Source organism: Oncorhynchus mykiss, chromosome 11, assembly GCF_057628025.1.
Source record: "Oncorhynchus mykiss isolate SJ-2025 chromosome 11, ASM5762802v1, whole genome shotgun sequence".
In the NCBI taxonomy this organism is placed as follows: domain Eukaryota; kingdom Metazoa; phylum Chordata; class Actinopteri; order Salmoniformes; family Salmonidae; genus Oncorhynchus; species Oncorhynchus mykiss.
In genome coordinates this window covers 38,618,076-38,635,052 of record NC_143032.1, presented here as the reverse complement: position 1 = coordinate 38,635,052, position 16,977 = coordinate 38,618,076, and the positions used below count along the sequence as shown (strand labels likewise).

Below are 16,977 nucleotides of genomic sequence, written 5' to 3'. Positions count from 1 at the left end.
TCAGAGGGTTAAATAGGGAATTAATTCAAACGTAATGGGAACCAGGTGTGTACAATACAGACAAAACAAATGGAAAAAGAAATGTAGATCGGTGGAGGCTAGATAGCCGGTGACGTCGACCGCCGAACGAACAAGGTGAGGCACCAACTTCGAGGGAAGTCGTGACAGTGTCACTTACCAATTAACGAAATGATTCATTCTGCAAAATAATTTTTGGACAAACAAATTTGCTGCATTTCCTGTGAGCTACATGGAGAGCATTGTATTTTAGTTTTGTAACCTATGGGGCTGCAGGTAGCCTAGTGGTTAGAGCGTTTGACTAGTAACCGAAATTGTTGCAAGATCGAATCCCAAAGCTGACAAAGTAATAATCTGCCTTTCTGTCCCTGAATAGGGCAGTTAACCCGCTGTTCCTAGGTCATCATTGAAAATAAGAATTTGTTCTTAACTGACTTACCTAGTTAAATAAAGGTATAGAATTCAATTTCAGCCCAGCATTGAAACCCATTCAAAAAAGCCTTCACTTTATTCAAGTCAAAGTTGCAAGTATCCAACATCGACTGTGAATTCCGAATTCCTTTGCAAATAATGAAAAACACTTTATTTAAAGGTTCAAACCAGATGGATATGGATTTTCTATCTCAACCATAACGTTACATCATTGTTATTACATCATTATTACATAAAAGTGGACTTGATTGAGTCTAAGGGAAACAAACTTCAAAGGCAAACACCACATTCTAACATCTGTTAAATGCAATGTTAAGAGGAGAAAATGTTCAGATTTCAGAGCTCTCTCAGGAAATTAAAGATCTGTACACCTGACTACTTGACACAAATAGCAATGAACCGCCACATTTAACCATGGCAAGGTGACTGGGAATATGTTTGAATACAAAGGCAATCAAACAGGTAAAACGTCAGTACAGAGACAAAGTGGAGTCGTAATTCAGGGACTAAGACACAAGACGTATGTGGCAGAGTCTACAGACAATCACGGATTACAAAGGGAAAACCAGACACGTCGTGGACACCGACGTCTTGCTCCCGGACAAGCTAAACACCTTCTTCCCCCACCTTTGAGGGGCAGGCGTCATCGACGCAGCCTGCTCCCAAGGACAGTGGGCTCTCATTCTCCATGGCTGTCGTGAGTAACACATTTAAGCGTGTTAATCCTCTCAAGGCTGCCAGTCCAGACGGCATCCCTAGCTGCATCCTCAGGGCATGCGCGCTGACCCACTTGCTGGAGTGTTAATGTACATATTTAATCTCTTCCTATCCCAGCCTGCTGTCACCACTTGCTTCAAAGATGTCCACCATCGTTCCTGTACCCAAGAAAGCAAAGGCAACTGAACTAAATTACTAGCACCCCGTAGCACTCACTTCTGTTGTCATGAAGTGCTTTGAGAGGCTAGTTAAGGATCATACCACCTCTACCTTACCTGACACCCTAGATCCACTTCAATTTGCTTACTGCCCAAATAGATCCACAGATTATTACACTGCCCTATGCCATCTGGACAAGAGGAATACCTATGTAAGAATGTTTTTCATTGACTATAGCTCAGCCTTCAACACGATATAACTCTCCAAGTGAAGGTAGGAAACAACACCTCCCCTTCACTGATCTTCAACTCAGGGGCCCCACAAGGGTGCGTGCTCAGCCCCATCCTGTATTACCTGTTCACCCATGACTGCGTGGCCACAAACGCCTCCAACTCAATCATCAAGTTTGTGGACGACACAAACATAGTAAGCCTGATTATCAACCATGACGAAGCAGGTTACAGGGAGGAGGTGAGGGCCTTGGCGGAGTGGTGGCAGGAAAATAACATCTCCCTCAACATCAACAAAATTAAGGAGCTGATCATGAACTTTAGTAAAAAGCAGAGGGACCATGCACCTATCCACATCGACGGGACCGCAGGAGGCTGAAGAAATTTGACTTGGCCCCTAAGACCATCACATACTTTTACAAATGCACAATTGAGAGCGTCCTGTCAGGCTGTATTACCGCCTGGTACAGCAACTGCACCGCCTGCTACCGCAGGTATCTCAAGAGGGTGGTGCGGTCTGCCCAACCCATCACTGGGGGCACACTGCCTGCCCTCCTGGACAACCTACAGCACCCGTTGTCACAGGAAGGCCAAAAAGGTCATCAAGGACATCAACCACCTGTAACAATGGCCTGTTCACCCCGCTATCTCAAGGCCATCAGACTGTTAAATAACCATTACTAGCCGGCTGCTGCCCCATATTCAGAGACATGGAATCACTGGTCACTTGAATAATGGAACGCTAATCACTTGAATACTGTTTACATAGTGCTTTACTCATTTCATGTTATATATACTGTATTCTATTCTACTGTATTTTAGTCAATGCCACTCCAACATTGCTTGTCCTTATTATTTTATTTTTAGATTTGTGTGTATTGTTGTGATTTGTTAGATATTACTGCACTGTTGGAGCTAGGAACACAAGCATTTCTCTACACCCGCATCTGTTAAATATGTGTATGTGACCAATAAAATTTGATTTGATGATTGTTTTTTCTCTGTGAGTCTGACTTAATACATTTTCTTCATAGTCTCTGTGAAAAACACAGAACAAAAACAAAATATTGACACTCTTCATGACTTTCAAATTAATAGTTGAGTGACTACTCTACCGATTAGCCGGCCGGGACTGGGCACTTCAGGAGAAAAGTTTTTTTTTTAAACGAAAAGAGCAAGAGAATGCATCAATGCAAGACTGCTGGGTCTGTGCCCATGTCAGGATTGAGAGAACAGGTTTCTCTACATAAATATATTGTAGCCTATCATGTACGCTGGACCTCAGCACAACTATGAAACCTTTTAATGTTTTTGCTCTTCAGTCAACTCACTTTTGAAATGACTTGTCAAAACTTGCCAAGTCACCCCTTTTGAAAATCCAAAATCCAAGGCACATAAACAAACCTAACCTTTGAAGTCACTTGTATTTTTCCTATCTCACTTTGTTTTCACAGACTCTCACCCCAGACTATCATAACATATTTGTTGTGTAAGTTCAGGAAAGTTTTGGCTATGACAGCATGCTGTTACCATTGCTATTGCCGTCGCTGTTGCCATACAGGTCGGCTAGCTTCTTGAAACGTGGCCCCCAGGTGCTGAGATAGTCATAGTTCTGCTCTGAGTCTGTACTTAGCGACTCCAAGGAGCTTAAGGATTCAGCTACAGAGCCACTCCCCTCAAAGGCGTACGTCTGCAAAGAGTCGTATGGCGGAGCTGAAGGCTCAACATCTGCATCTTTCAGGCGGTCCCAGATGAACTCTCGGAACACCACATTGTCTGGCAGGGTATTGTGGACAGGCTGCGAGGAGGAGGACGTTGGGTAGGGGAAGAAGGTGTGGGTGTCAGGGATGACGTCTCGCCGGACCTTGGGGTCTATGATGACGTTGAGGTTGCGGAGGGCTACCATGACGAAGGCCTCCGTGTCTTCCTCTCCTCCACCTTCATCGTCGTAGCGGACGATGTTCTCCCTCACGTCCCTCTCCTCCTCCAGAATCAATGGCTCCTTCTTCCTCTGACGCATCGACATGATCATCAGCACCATCACTGAACAACGGAAGAGAAGAGAGAGAGAGAAAGGAGTTTAGAATACTTGTAATTACCTTTTCTTTAATATAAAGGCATAATACATTTAGGTTGATACATCTACATTAAATAATATCCCATATTTGATGAATGTGAAAATGAAATGTTTAATAATTTCAGATGAATATATCCTTGCATCAATACATTTCTCTCCTCTATCCTCCATTTTGCGCGCTACTTCTACGTCCCAAAAACAAAATTTCTGAACTTCCCATCCAATCCCTAGTCCCATATATTATTGCTGAAAATAACTCTCCACACCAAAGCAAACTGGCAAATGTCTAATGATCCGTCATCCATCAATGTCGCACTGGTGCCAGTGAAATATCGCTCTGTGGACCCATATTTCTTCCCCTAACTGTGTCTGGATTCAGCGGGCTAGTGTGAAGCCACCAGGAAAGCGAATGCTAACACCGCTTCACACCTTGTAATAATAGAGAAAATGTAGGGGGTGGGGAAGACACAGATGAATGGAGATTCTTCTGACTGCTGTTTGGTGACTACTTTCTGACAGCATGGCTCCCTGCTGCTTTTCTTTCTGTCTGATCACTTTTCTCTCTTTCTTTCTCTTAGGAAAAAGCATCTCTGTCTGTGTCTTCCTCTTTTTTTCTACATAGAGGCCTATAGTATCCGTAGCCATGGGAATTTGGGGTGCTGCAGCACCGCCTGTTAAAAATAATTAAATATATACATACATACATACATACACACAAATATACCTATACAGTGCCTTCGGAAAGTATTCAGCCTTATTCTAAAATGATTTTTTCTGCTGATCAATCTACACACAATACCACATAATGACTGAGCAAAAACAAATGTTTGCTACTTCATAAAAAATAAAAAACTGAAATATCACATTTAAATAAGTATTCATACCCTTTACTCAGTACTTTGTTGAAGCACCTTTGGCAGCAATTACATACATACATATATATATATATTCCATTTTAGAATAAGGCTGTAACTTAACAAAATACTTTCCGATATCACTGTAGTTCCATTAATTTTTTTCAACTGGTACCGGGGGACCTTCAGACGAGTCTTATGAGGCCTGTGGGCATCCTAGAGTAGAACAACCAACATGTACATGTACATGTTAGTGGGAGTGTCACCTTTCCATAGAGGCATTATTAGTGTGTAGCCAAAACTGTTTGGTTGCCACAGACAGAAGTTGGCAGATCGGCTGTACCGTCTTCAGATAAGTCCCAAGATGCTTGTGGGGGCCGTAGAGCAAAACAGAGAACACCATTGTGTTCGTGAGATTCTCATCTTTCCATTTCAACAGTTCGGAGGCTACAGATGATTTTGTGAGTTTTTTTATTATGCTAATTTACGCTTGGGCAAGGAAATCGGCCTATTTATATAATGACCATGAAGCCTTATTCTGCTGTGACTGTGCACCTTCCCATTTACACACACACACACACACACAAACACACACCAAACCCCTCCCTCTGCCACTTACAAGAACAAACATTACATTTAACTTCTTCCTCTCTAACAACAAGCGGTTTCAACTCACTATTTGCATTTGAGATTTGATCCAACAGAAACAGTTTTATGGACACCGAAACACATTGAGACATTGTTTTACTGTAATAGACAATAATTTAACCTCAAACTGCACAAAGAGCAGATGTTACTAAAACAGGAGTGTCAATGAATATTGATTCTGGAAAACATATGCTCAGTTTCTGTCACACGCGGTTAGCGCTAGCAACATTTTAGCCACAGACTGTCAAACCAGCTGTCTAGTTTGTGTTTTATAAATATGCAATGAGCATAAATAAAATATATTAGGCAATGGCAACTTAAATAAGCTAGGCCTCTTTCTTAATTTATTTAAGTGGCCTAAATTCTTATTTACAATGACAGCCTACCAGGGAACAATGGGTTAACTGCCTTGTACAGGGGCAGAACAACATATTTTTACCTTGTCAGCTCGGGGATTTGATCCAGCAGCCTTTTGGTTACTGGCCCAAAGCTCTACGCACTAGGCTACATCTGAACAAAGTTTACTTTCTATTTATCGTATTTATAAATATTAGGAAAAAAAACGCATTAGAAAAAAAGGATAATTATTGAACTACATCTTCAAATATAAGGAACTGGAACACAAAAGTCTGAAATTAGGTAGCAATCAACATGGTAGGGTAAAAACACAGCAAACAGAGAACATAGAAGGTACAGTTGTAATGAAAACACAGGGGGGAAAAAGGTGTAGATTCACACGCAGCGCACAGCAGGTGTTTATTTCATCATACACAGGTAGGCAAACAAGCAGGTGAATTGAAACTAGGACTGAAGGCTATAACTGGTTCTCACAAACGAGCTAGGAAAAGGCTTAGTAGAGTCAAAACAAACAATACCTCAAAGGCACAAACAGAATGAACTGAACTAAATAAGGATTTAATGAGACCAGGTGAGTAACTAACACAGGTGAAATCAATGATCAAAAATGAAGACAGAGCTACGTTCAAGAACAGAATACAAAGAAACAGGGATACGTTCAAGAACACAACGAAACAGAACGCAAGGTTGACTAAGAAAATAAATACAGAACCTTACAACAGAATTACAAAGCGAAAACACTTTTTTAGACATTTTAGAAAATACGAAGCTGAAATACCTTATTTACATAAATATTCAGACCCTTTGTTATGAGACTTGACATTTAGCTCAGGTGCATCCTGTTTCCATTGATCATCTTTGAGATGTTTCTAGAACTTGATTGGAGTCCACCAGTGGTCAATTCAATTGATTGGAAAATATTTGCAAAGGCACACACATGTCTATATAAGGTTCCATAGGTGACAGTGCATGTCAGAACAAAAACCAAGCCATTAAGTTGAAAATAATTGTCCGTAGTGTTCTGAGACAGGATTGTGTCGAGGCACTGTGATGTGGGGAAGGTTACTGTCACGACTTCTGCCGAAGTCATTCCCTCTCCTTGTTCGGGCGGCGTTCGGCAGTCGACGTCACCGGCTTTCTTGCTACCGCGGATCCACTTTTCTCTGTTCCCCATGTTGTGTTTGTGAGTGATTGTTTATTGTAATTCAGTCCGTCTGTGGGCTCGTAATGTTACTTTGTATATTTGTCTTTTTGAGTAAAGAACGTTGATTACTCTATTCTGCTGTCCTACATGACTCTAGTTGGAACTTCCCCATGACTCTCTACACCAGCTACAAAGGACCCTTACAGTTACCAAAAAATGTCTGCAGCATTGAAGGTCTCAAAGAACACAGTGGCCTCCATCATTCTTAAATGGATGTTTGGAACTACCAATGTGGCCACTCGGCCAAACTGAGCAATAGGGGAGAAGGGCCTTGGTCAGTGAGGTGACCAAGAACCTGATGGTCACTCTGACAGAGCTACAGAGTTTCTCTGTGGAGATTGGAGAACCTTCCAGAAGGACAACCATCTCTGCATCACTCCACTAATCAGGCCTTTATGGTAGAGTGGCCAGATGGAAGCCACTCCTCAGTAAAAGGGACATGACAGCCCACTTGTAGTCTGCCAAAAGGTACCTAATGGACTCTCAAACCATGAGAAACAAGATTCTCTGCTCTGGTGAAACCAACATTAAACTCTTCGGCCTAAATGCCAACTATCACGTCTGGAGGAAACCTGGCACCATCCCCACGGTGAAGCATGGTGGTGGCAGCATCATGCTATGGGGATGTTTGTCAGCTGCAGGGACTGGGATACTACTCAGGAATGAGGGAAAGATCAATGTAGAAAAGTACAGACAGAAAATCGATGAAAACATGCTCCAAAAGCTCAGGACCTCAGACTAGGGCAAAGGTTCACCTTCCAACAGGACAACGACCCAAATCACACAGCCAAGACAACGCAGGAGCGGCTTCGGGTCAAGTCTCTTAATTTTCTTGAGTGGCCCAGACAGTATTTCGACATCTGGATGATAAGCATGCCCAAAGTAAACTGCCTGTTACTGATATGGCAGGTGAAAACCTGAGGAAAATCCATCCAGGAAGTGGGATTTTTTTTTATGTGGGTATTTTCAATTGAATGCCTATAGAGTATCTAATGGGTTAGGACCCAGATTGCAGTTCCTATGGCTTCCACTAGATGTCAACAGTCTTTAGACATTGTTTCAGGCTTGTTTTCTAAATAAATGAAGACGAATGAGACCTTTCTGTCAGTGGACTGTAGAATCATGCAGTGCTGGTTTGCGCGCATGACCGAGTACGTGCCCTTTGTGGTTTTTCATTTCTATTGAATATGCTATTGTCCGGTGGAAATATTATCAATTATTTAGACAATTGACAAGCTGAGGATTAATTATAGAACATTGTTTGAGATGTTTCTACGAACTTTACCAGTACTATTAGGATGTATTCTTCTGCATGTTTTGACCACCTTTGAGCCAGTGGATAACTGAACAAAACGTGCCAACAAAGCAGAGTTTTTGGGATATAAAGAGGGACTTTTTCGAACAAAACTAACATTTATTGTGTAGCTGGGACTCTTGTGACTGCAACCATATGAAAATCTTCGTAAGTGATTATTTTTATCTCTATTCCTTTACTTGGTTGTAAAATGTTTGCATGCGTTTGTAAGCGGGGTGCTGTCCTCAGATAATCGCATGGAATGCTTCGCCTTAACTTCTCTAGGGTAGGGGGCAGCATTCGGAATTTTGGAGGAAAAGCATGCCCAAATTAAACGGCCTGCTACTCGGGCCCAGAGGATATGATATGCATACAACTGGTAGAGTTGGATAGAAAACACTAAAGTTTCCAAAACTGTTAAAATAGTGTCTGTGAGTATAACAGAACTGATTTGGCAGGCGAAAACCTGAGAAAAATCCATTCAGGAAGTAGTATTTTTGTTGGTTTTCTAGTTTTCTATTCAATGCCATTACAGTATCCATTGACTTAGGACTCAATTTACAGTTCCTATACCTTCCACTAGATGTCAACAGTCTTTAGAAATTGTTTTCAGGCTTGTATTCTTATAAATGAGGGAGTAAGACCAGTCTGAATGAGTGGGCCCTACCGTGTCGCAGAGCTTTTTCATGTGCAATCCCGAGAGAGTGCATTTCTTGTTTATCTCTTATATTGACAACGTTATTGTCCGGTTAAATATTATAGATCATTTAGGCTAAAAACAACCTGAGGATTGAATTTAAACATAATTTGACATGTTTCTATGAACTTTACGGATACAATTTAGATTTTTTTGTCTGCCTGTTTTGACTGCGTTTCAGCCTGTGGATAACTGAAGAAAATGTGCGAACAAACTGAGGTTTTTGGATATAAAGAGACTTTTTATCGAACAAAAGGATAATTTATTGAGTAAATGAATGTCTTCTGATTGCCACCATATAAAGAAGGCGGCAGGGTAGCCTAGTGGTTAGAGCGTTGGACTAGTAACCGGAACAATGTGTACATTATGTGGCAAACCTCTTCAAGGTTAGGAGCGTGTCACAAATTAAGTGGTAAACTGTCACCAAATCACCCAAGAATGAGAGTTCTTTCGAACAGGACAGTACCTGTGTGTTTGTTTCTCCGTCCTGGTCCACCCAGGCCATAGGCGAGGTCAAGGATAGCAGGGTTCGGTACACGAATCGGGTTCTCGGTAGGTCCAGGTCCAAACGCCAACAGGTAAGTCCAAAACAATCCAGCTCATACACGGTAAATCCAGCCAATCTCTATTGTCTCTTTCTCTATTGTTCATAGATCCTTCCAGCACTCTCTCTCTCTCTTCCTGGTTTTTCTTGACCCTTTATCTGTGTGTTGGCTCCACCTTCTGAGGGTTCCCCTTGCTTCTGGGACTTGTAGTTTTGGGGGTCGGCCATTTTGTGATCTGTAGTTCTCACAGGGGTGGCCATTTTAGTGATCGGGCAGAGCCCGTTTATTAGTTCTGCTCTCACATATCTGCCATTTATCACTCGACCCCCTTCTTTGCCACAATTATTACAAATGGTTGCAGCTAATGAAGAAATTGCAGAATCTTCTGAACTGGAGAAAGTGAAGAATTTGATGAAAATTCTGAAAATGAATACAAGAAATGTGAAAACTGAACTATTAACTGTGAAAATGTCAACCATTGGTCAAGTACCAGAATACAAAAGAGGATTTAGATTCTTATTTAGAGCGTTTGGAGCGTTGGCTGGCTGCAAATGAAATCAAAAATGAAAAGAAACCAGGCGTATTTCTCAGTGTTTTGGATCCAACTGAGTATGGATTGCTGAAAGGTCTCATTGAACCAGTAAAAGCAGTGGAGTTGACCTATGCAGAACTGACTGAAACTCTCAAGGCCACTCTAGCTGGTGGGAAGGTTTTCAGTAAACTGGACCTGTCATTCGCTTATGAGCAACTGAAGCTGGATGCGGAGTCAGAACAGTATCTAACCAACAATACACACAATGGGCTTTTCAGATTCAATCTCTTGGCCTATGGAATCTCGACAGCTTCAGCGTTATTCTAACACACAATGGATCAGGTCTTGGATGGCATAGACAATGTTGTGTGCTTTGTGGATGACATCCTTGTGTCAGCACCAACCATCGAAGAGCACCTTGTGGCCTACATGCTGCTGAATGTCCTGTTCCAGTCCAGGCCACCACAGATAACTGCGGGCGAGAGTTTTAATTTGAGTGATCCTTGGATGTACCTCATGCAGATCAGATAAGTCTTCTCTTGAATTTGTGAGGCACCACCACCCTTGATCCCCACAGAACACATCCTTGATCAGTAGACAGCTGGTCTTTATTTTCTATGCATGGGTGAAGGTTATCATCGTTTACGAAGGTTGGCCAGCCGGCCAATGTTAAATCCAAAACTTTTGAAAGCACAGGGTCTTTCCTCGTTTCCTCCGCTATGTCTGAAGCAGATATGGGCAGTCCGTCAATGAGAGAGATCTGCAATACTGCTCAATCATCTTCACTGTCGGTGTCATTTTTGCATGGTAAGCTTGATAGTGCATTGGCATTTGAGCGATCACTGGATCGCCTGTACTCAATCTCATAGTCGTGGGCTAGCAATATCAGAGCCCAAAGTGCAGCCAGGGTTGGTATGGCTGATATTGATCCAAGGATGGCCAACAGAGGCTCATGATCTGTCAGCAGTTGGAACTTCCTTCCATTGAGGTATTTGTGAAACTTCTTCACTCCAAATATTATTCTCAGGGCTTCCTTCTCAATTTGAGTATAATTTTTCTCACTTGGTGACAGAGTCCATGATGCAAATGCGATAGGGTGTTCTTCACCTGATGGTAGAACATGTGAGATGACGGGCTCCTACTCCATATGGAGATGCTCCACACGCGAGTCTCTTCATCTCTGTGTCGTAGTGGGCAAGCCACTTGCTCTTTAGCAGACGCTGTTTGCAAGTCTTGAATGCTTATTCACATTGTGGAGACCAATTACACTTTGTATCAGCCTGCACCTGTTGATGAAGCGGATGCAACAATGTGGACAAATTTGCCACAAACTTCGTAATAGTTCAGGAGCGGAGCAAGGCCCCAAAAATTACCTCAGCTCTGGGACACTACTCACACTGTGAAGCTGTTTGCAACAAGCCTGCTACTACAACTCTTCATCCATGGTCCTGGGCTGCTACACCATGCGAACGCATCCATGTGGATTACGTCGAGATTGACAAGCAACATTTCCTTGTTGTTGACAATATACATTCCAAGTGGATGGAAGCATTCCCTACTCAACTGACCACAGCTGAGAAGACCATTAATATTCTCAGACACCTGTTTGTATCCTTTGGACTAGTCAAAGAGCTCGTCCTGGACAATGGCCCTCCTTTCATCTCAAACGATTTTGAAATGTTTCTCAAGAACAACAGAGTATTTTGTATTGTGTTTTATTTAAACTTTATTTAACTAGGCAAGTCAGTTAAGAACAAATTCTTATTTACAATGATGACCACCTTAGCATCCGGCAAAAAACTGAGCAGTGGAGAGAGCCGTGCAAACCTTTAATAAGAGGGCCTGGACTAAATTCGAGGTTCAGTTGGTGCCCAGCTACCAAAGGCACCACACAGAGTACCACACCACACACAATAACGGAATGTACACCAGCTGAACTGTTTCTGAAATGCCAACCACATACCCGCCTGACATTGTTGAAACCAGACTTGTCAAACACTTTGGCAAAGCACAAGCTACAGCAGAAGAGAGCTCATGACAGACACACAAAGACTGTCAGAGAATTCAAAGAGGGAGAGAGGGTGATGGTATGTAATTTCAATCGCCTGTGGAACTCAGGTGCGATCTTGCAGAGGTAATTTGACTTACCGAGTTGAAGTTGGTCATCGCCTTGTCAACATTCATGTAGCTCATCTGCTACAGTCCAATGCTTCATCAAAGCCAGGTCGAGAGACAAGAACAATAATATTACACTTTTTACCTCATTTCTACCAGCGTGTCACATGCGCAACCAGAGGGAAAAAAAGAGCACCTATGTGAGAATCCTGGACTTCCTGAAGTGCTGCCCCCGGGTGGTAAGGGCAGGCAACAACACATCTGCCACGCTGATCTTCAACACGGGGGCCCCTCAGGGGTGCATGCTTAGTCTCCTCCTGTACTCCCTGTTCACCCACGACTGCATGGCCAAGCACGACTACAACACCATCATTACGTTTGCTGACGACACAACCCGTGGTAGGCCAGATCACCGACAATGATGAGACAGCCTATAGGGAGGAGGTCAGAGTACCTGGTAGTGTGGTGCCAAGACAACAACCTCTCCCTCAACGTGAGCAAGAGAAAGGAGATGATCGTGGACTACAGGAAAAGGAGGGCCGGACACACTTCATTCACATCGACAGCGCTGTAGTGGAGCGGGTCGAGAGTTTCAAGTTCAAACTATCATGGTCCAAACACACGAAGAAAGTCATGAAGAGGGCAGGACAATGCCTTTACCTCAAGAGACTGAAAAGACTTGGTGTGGATCTCCAGTTCTTCAAAATGTTCTACAGCATCCCGACTGTTTGCATCCCCGCTTGGTATGGCAACTGCTCGGCATCCGACCGTCAGGTGATACAGAGGGTAGTGCGTACAGCTCAGTACATAACTGGGGCCAAGTTATCGGCAGTCATAGTCAGACAGCCTGAACATCTTGATTCTATGTTTAATTGAGATCTTTTGTGAATAAAGCATTTAATGATCACTTTGACTGGTCTACGTATGATCTGGATCACTAGTAGATGTGCAAATGTTTTTAAGAGCCACATTACTAACGATGGCTCTGGGAAACACCTCATATACTAACGATACATCGTAAGAAGGTTCTAACGATAATCATAACGCTACGAAGGCTTTTGGAAAACAAGTCCCTGTTCTACTCTAGTATGGCTGGAGGGACACCTGAGCTGACAGCACCTGAGGATGCAGAAGCAGCAACACCCCTGGACTCTCACCCCTGGACTCTCTCCTCTGGGCTCTCCTCTCAACCAAAACAATGCAATCACGCCCCCAATTGCAACATGCGTTGATGGAGACGCCAGATCTGGGAGCAAGGACAGAGAGGAGAGAGAAAAGGGTTGTGCACAGAGTATTAATGCAAGAGGGGGAGGCGGGGAGGGGTGGAGGAGGACCCTTGCTCCCTTCGGCCTCAACGTAGACTTTGATCTGAAGCCATTCTTGTGATTATTGTGACTTTGTAATTGTTTGTAGGCTTATGTAGTCTAAATTGAATCTATGATTGTATGCTATCCATTTGGTTTTTGTATGTTCTTTGTATGTCATTTTAATATTTGAGAATTAACCAATGACTCCCACCCACGGCGCCGACAGAGATGGCCGCCTCGCTTCGCGTTCCTAGGAAACTATGCAGTTTTTTTTAAGTGTTATTTCTTACATTGGTACCCCAGGTCATCTTAGGTTTCATTACATACAGTCGAGAAGAACTACTGAATATAAGAGCCGACAGAGATGGCCGCCTCGCTTCGCATTCCTAGGAAACTATGCATTTTTTTGTTTTTTTACGTGTTATTTCTTACATTGGTACCCCAGGTCATCTTAGGTTTCATTACATACAGTCGAGAAGAACTACTGAATATAAGAGCAGCGTCAACTCACCATCAGTACGACCAAGAATATGACTTTCGTGAAGCGGATCCTGTGTTCTGCCTTTCACCCAGGACAACGGAATGGATCCCAGCCGGCGACCCAAAAAAACGACTTCGTAAAAGGGGGAAACGAAGCGGTCTTCTGGTCAGACTCCGGAGACGGGCACATCGTGCACCACTCCCTAGCATTCTTCTCGTCAATGTCCAGTCTCTTGACAACAAGGTTGATGAAATCCGAGCAAGGGTAGCATTCCAGAGGGACATCAGAGACTGTAACGTTCTTTGCTTCACGGAAACATGGCTCACTGGAGAGACGCTATCAGAGTCGGTGCAGCCAGCTGGTTTCTCCACGCATCGCGCCGACAGAAACAAACATCTTTCTGGTAAGAAGAGGGGCGGAGGCGTATGCTTCATGGTTAACGTGACGTGGTGTGGCCACAACAACATACAGGAACTCAAGTCCTTCTGTTCACCTGATTCAGAATTCCTCACAATCAAATGTCGACCGCATTATCTACCAAAGGCATTCTCTTCGATTATAATCACAGCCGTATATATTCCCCCCCAAGCAGACACATCGATGGCTCTGAACGAACTTTATTTGACTCTTTGATACCTGGAATCCATATATCCGGAGGCTGCATTCATTGTAGCTGGGGATTTTAACAAGGCTAATCTGAAATCAAGACTCCCTAAATTGTATCAGCATATCGATTGCGCAACCAGGGCTGGAAAAACCTTGGATCATTGCTATTCTAACTTCCGCGATGCATATAAGGCCCTGCCCCGCTCTCCTTTTTGTTGATCCCTGCCTACAGACAGAAACTAAAACAAGAAGCTCCCGCACTGAGGTCTGTTCAACGCTGGTCCGACCAATCTGATTCCACACTCCAAGACTGCTTCCATCACGTGGACTGGGATATGTTTCGTATTGGGTCAGACAACAACATTGACGAATACGCTGATTCGGTGAGCGAGTTCATTAGAACGTGCGTTGAAGATGTCGTTCCCAAAGCAACAATTAAAACATTCCCAAACCAGAAACCGTGGATTGATGGCAGCATTCGCGTGAAACTGAAAGCGCGAACCACTGCTTTTAATCAGGGCAACCGGAAACATGACCGAATACAAACAGTGTAACTATTCCCTCCGCAAGGCAATCAAACAAGCTAAGCATCAGTATAGAGACAAAGTAGAATCTCAATTCAACGGCTCAGACACAAGAGGTATGTGGCAGGGTCTACAGTCAATCACGGATTACAAAAAGAAAACGAGCCCTGTCACGGACCAGGATGTCTTGCTCCCAGGCATACTAAATAACTTTTTTGCCCGCTTTGAGGACAATACAGTGCCACTGACACGGCCCGCAACCAAAACATGCGGACTCTCCTTCACTGCAGCTGACGTGAGGAAAACATTTAAACGTGTCAACCCTCGCAAGGCTGCAGGCCCAGACGGCATCCCCAGCCGCGCCCTCAGAGCATGCGCAGACCAGCTGGCTGGTGTGTTTACGGACATATTCAATCAATCCCTATCCCAGTCTGTTGTTCCCAAATGCTTCAAGAGGGCCACCATTGTTCCTGTTCCCAAGAAAGCTAAGGTAACTGAAATAAATGACTACTCACTTCTATCATCATGAAGTGCTTTGAGAGACTAGTCAAGGACCATATCACCTCCACCCTACCTGACACCCTAGACCCACTCCAATTTGCTTACCGCCCAAATAGGTCCACAGACGATGCAATCTCAACCACACTGCCCTAACCCATCTGGACCAGAGGAATACCTATATGAGAATGCTGTTCATCGACTGATCCTCAACACTGGGGCCCCACAAGGGTGCGTTCTGAGCCCTCTCCTGTACTCCCTGTTCACCCACGACTGTGTGGCCACGCACGCCTCCAACCCAATCATCAAGTTTGCGGACGACACAACAGTGGTAGGCTTGATTACCAACAACGACGAGACGGCCTACAGGGAGGAGGTGAGGGCCCTCAGAGTGTGGTGTCAGGAAAATAACCTCACACTCAACGTCAACAAAACTAAGGAGATGATTGTGGACTTCAGGAAACAGCAAAGGGAACACCCCCCTATCCACATCGATGGAACAGTAGTGGAGAGGGTAGTAAGTTTTAAGTTCCTCGGCGTACACATCACAGACAAACTGAATTGGTCCACCCACACAGACAGCATCGTGAAGAAGGCGCAGCAGCGCCTCTTCAACCTCAGGAGGCTGAAGAAATTCAGCTTGTCACCAAAAGCACTCACAAACTTCTACAGATGCACAATCGAGAGCATCCTGTCGGGCTGTATCACCGCCTGGTATGGCAACTGCTCCGCCCACAACCGTAAGGCTCTCCAGAGGGTAGTGAGGTCTGCACAATGCATCACCGGGGGCAAACTACCTGCCCTCCAGGACACCTACACATCCGATGTCACAGGAAGGCCATAAAGATCATCAAGGACAACAACCACCCGAGCCACTGCCTGTTCACCCCGCTATCATCCAGAAGATGTTTACATACCCTACATTATTCATCTCATATGTATACATATATACTGTACTCTATATCATCTACTGCATCTTTATGTAATACATGTATCACTAGCCACTTTAACTATGCCACTTTGTTTACATTCTCATCGCATATTTATATACTGCACTACATGCCATCCACTGTATCTTGCCTATGCCGCTCTGTACCATCACTCATTCATATATCTTTATGTACATATTCTTTATCCCCTTACACTTGTGTCTATAAGGTAGTAGTTTTGGAATTGTTAGCTAGATTACTTGTTGGTTATTACTGCATTGTTGGAACTAGAAGCACAAGCATTTCGCTACACTCGCATTAACATCTGCTAACCATGTGTATGTGACAAATAAAATTTGATATAATTTGATTTGACATACTTGGCCATGATTACAGACACCTGTGTGTGTCTTTTGACAGAGGAGAGAGAGAATGGAGTATAAGGAGACAAAGTTAAGCAGCACAGACTGATGAAGGCAGATGAGGACTCATCCACCCACGGAGCAGCTCATGTACACGCACACAAATACACACATACGCACAAAAACAGACATGGGCTTGGACTGGAAGCCATAAGTTCTAAGTCTCTCAGCCTCATAACTTCTAATTGCTTTTCATTAGCAATGCTGGGTTCAGAACTCCACCACTACCTCTTTCCCCTGTTGCTCTTTTCATCTTCTCATTTATTACAAAAAGTATTCTCATTTGCAATAAAAATGTTTACTTTTTCAAACTAAAATGTAAGTGAGTGTT

The 16,977-nt window shown here is 43.6% G+C and overlaps 1 protein-coding gene across 1 annotated transcript in view; it reads right to left on the bottom strand.

Annotated features, from left to right (window-relative positions):
- Positions 1-507: 507 nt before the first annotated feature.
- The window catches only part of LOC110535674 (cadherin-7-like), a 94,156-nt gene continuing 77,686 nt past the window's right edge, over positions 508-16,977 (bottom strand). Inside the window, exon 12 of the mRNA XM_090189051.1 lies at positions 508-3,599. Coding sequence (XP_090045177.1) covers positions 3,067-3,599 — 533 coding nt within the window. The 3' untranslated portion in view covers positions 508-3,066. The remainder of the gene's footprint in view (positions 3,600-16,977) is intronic.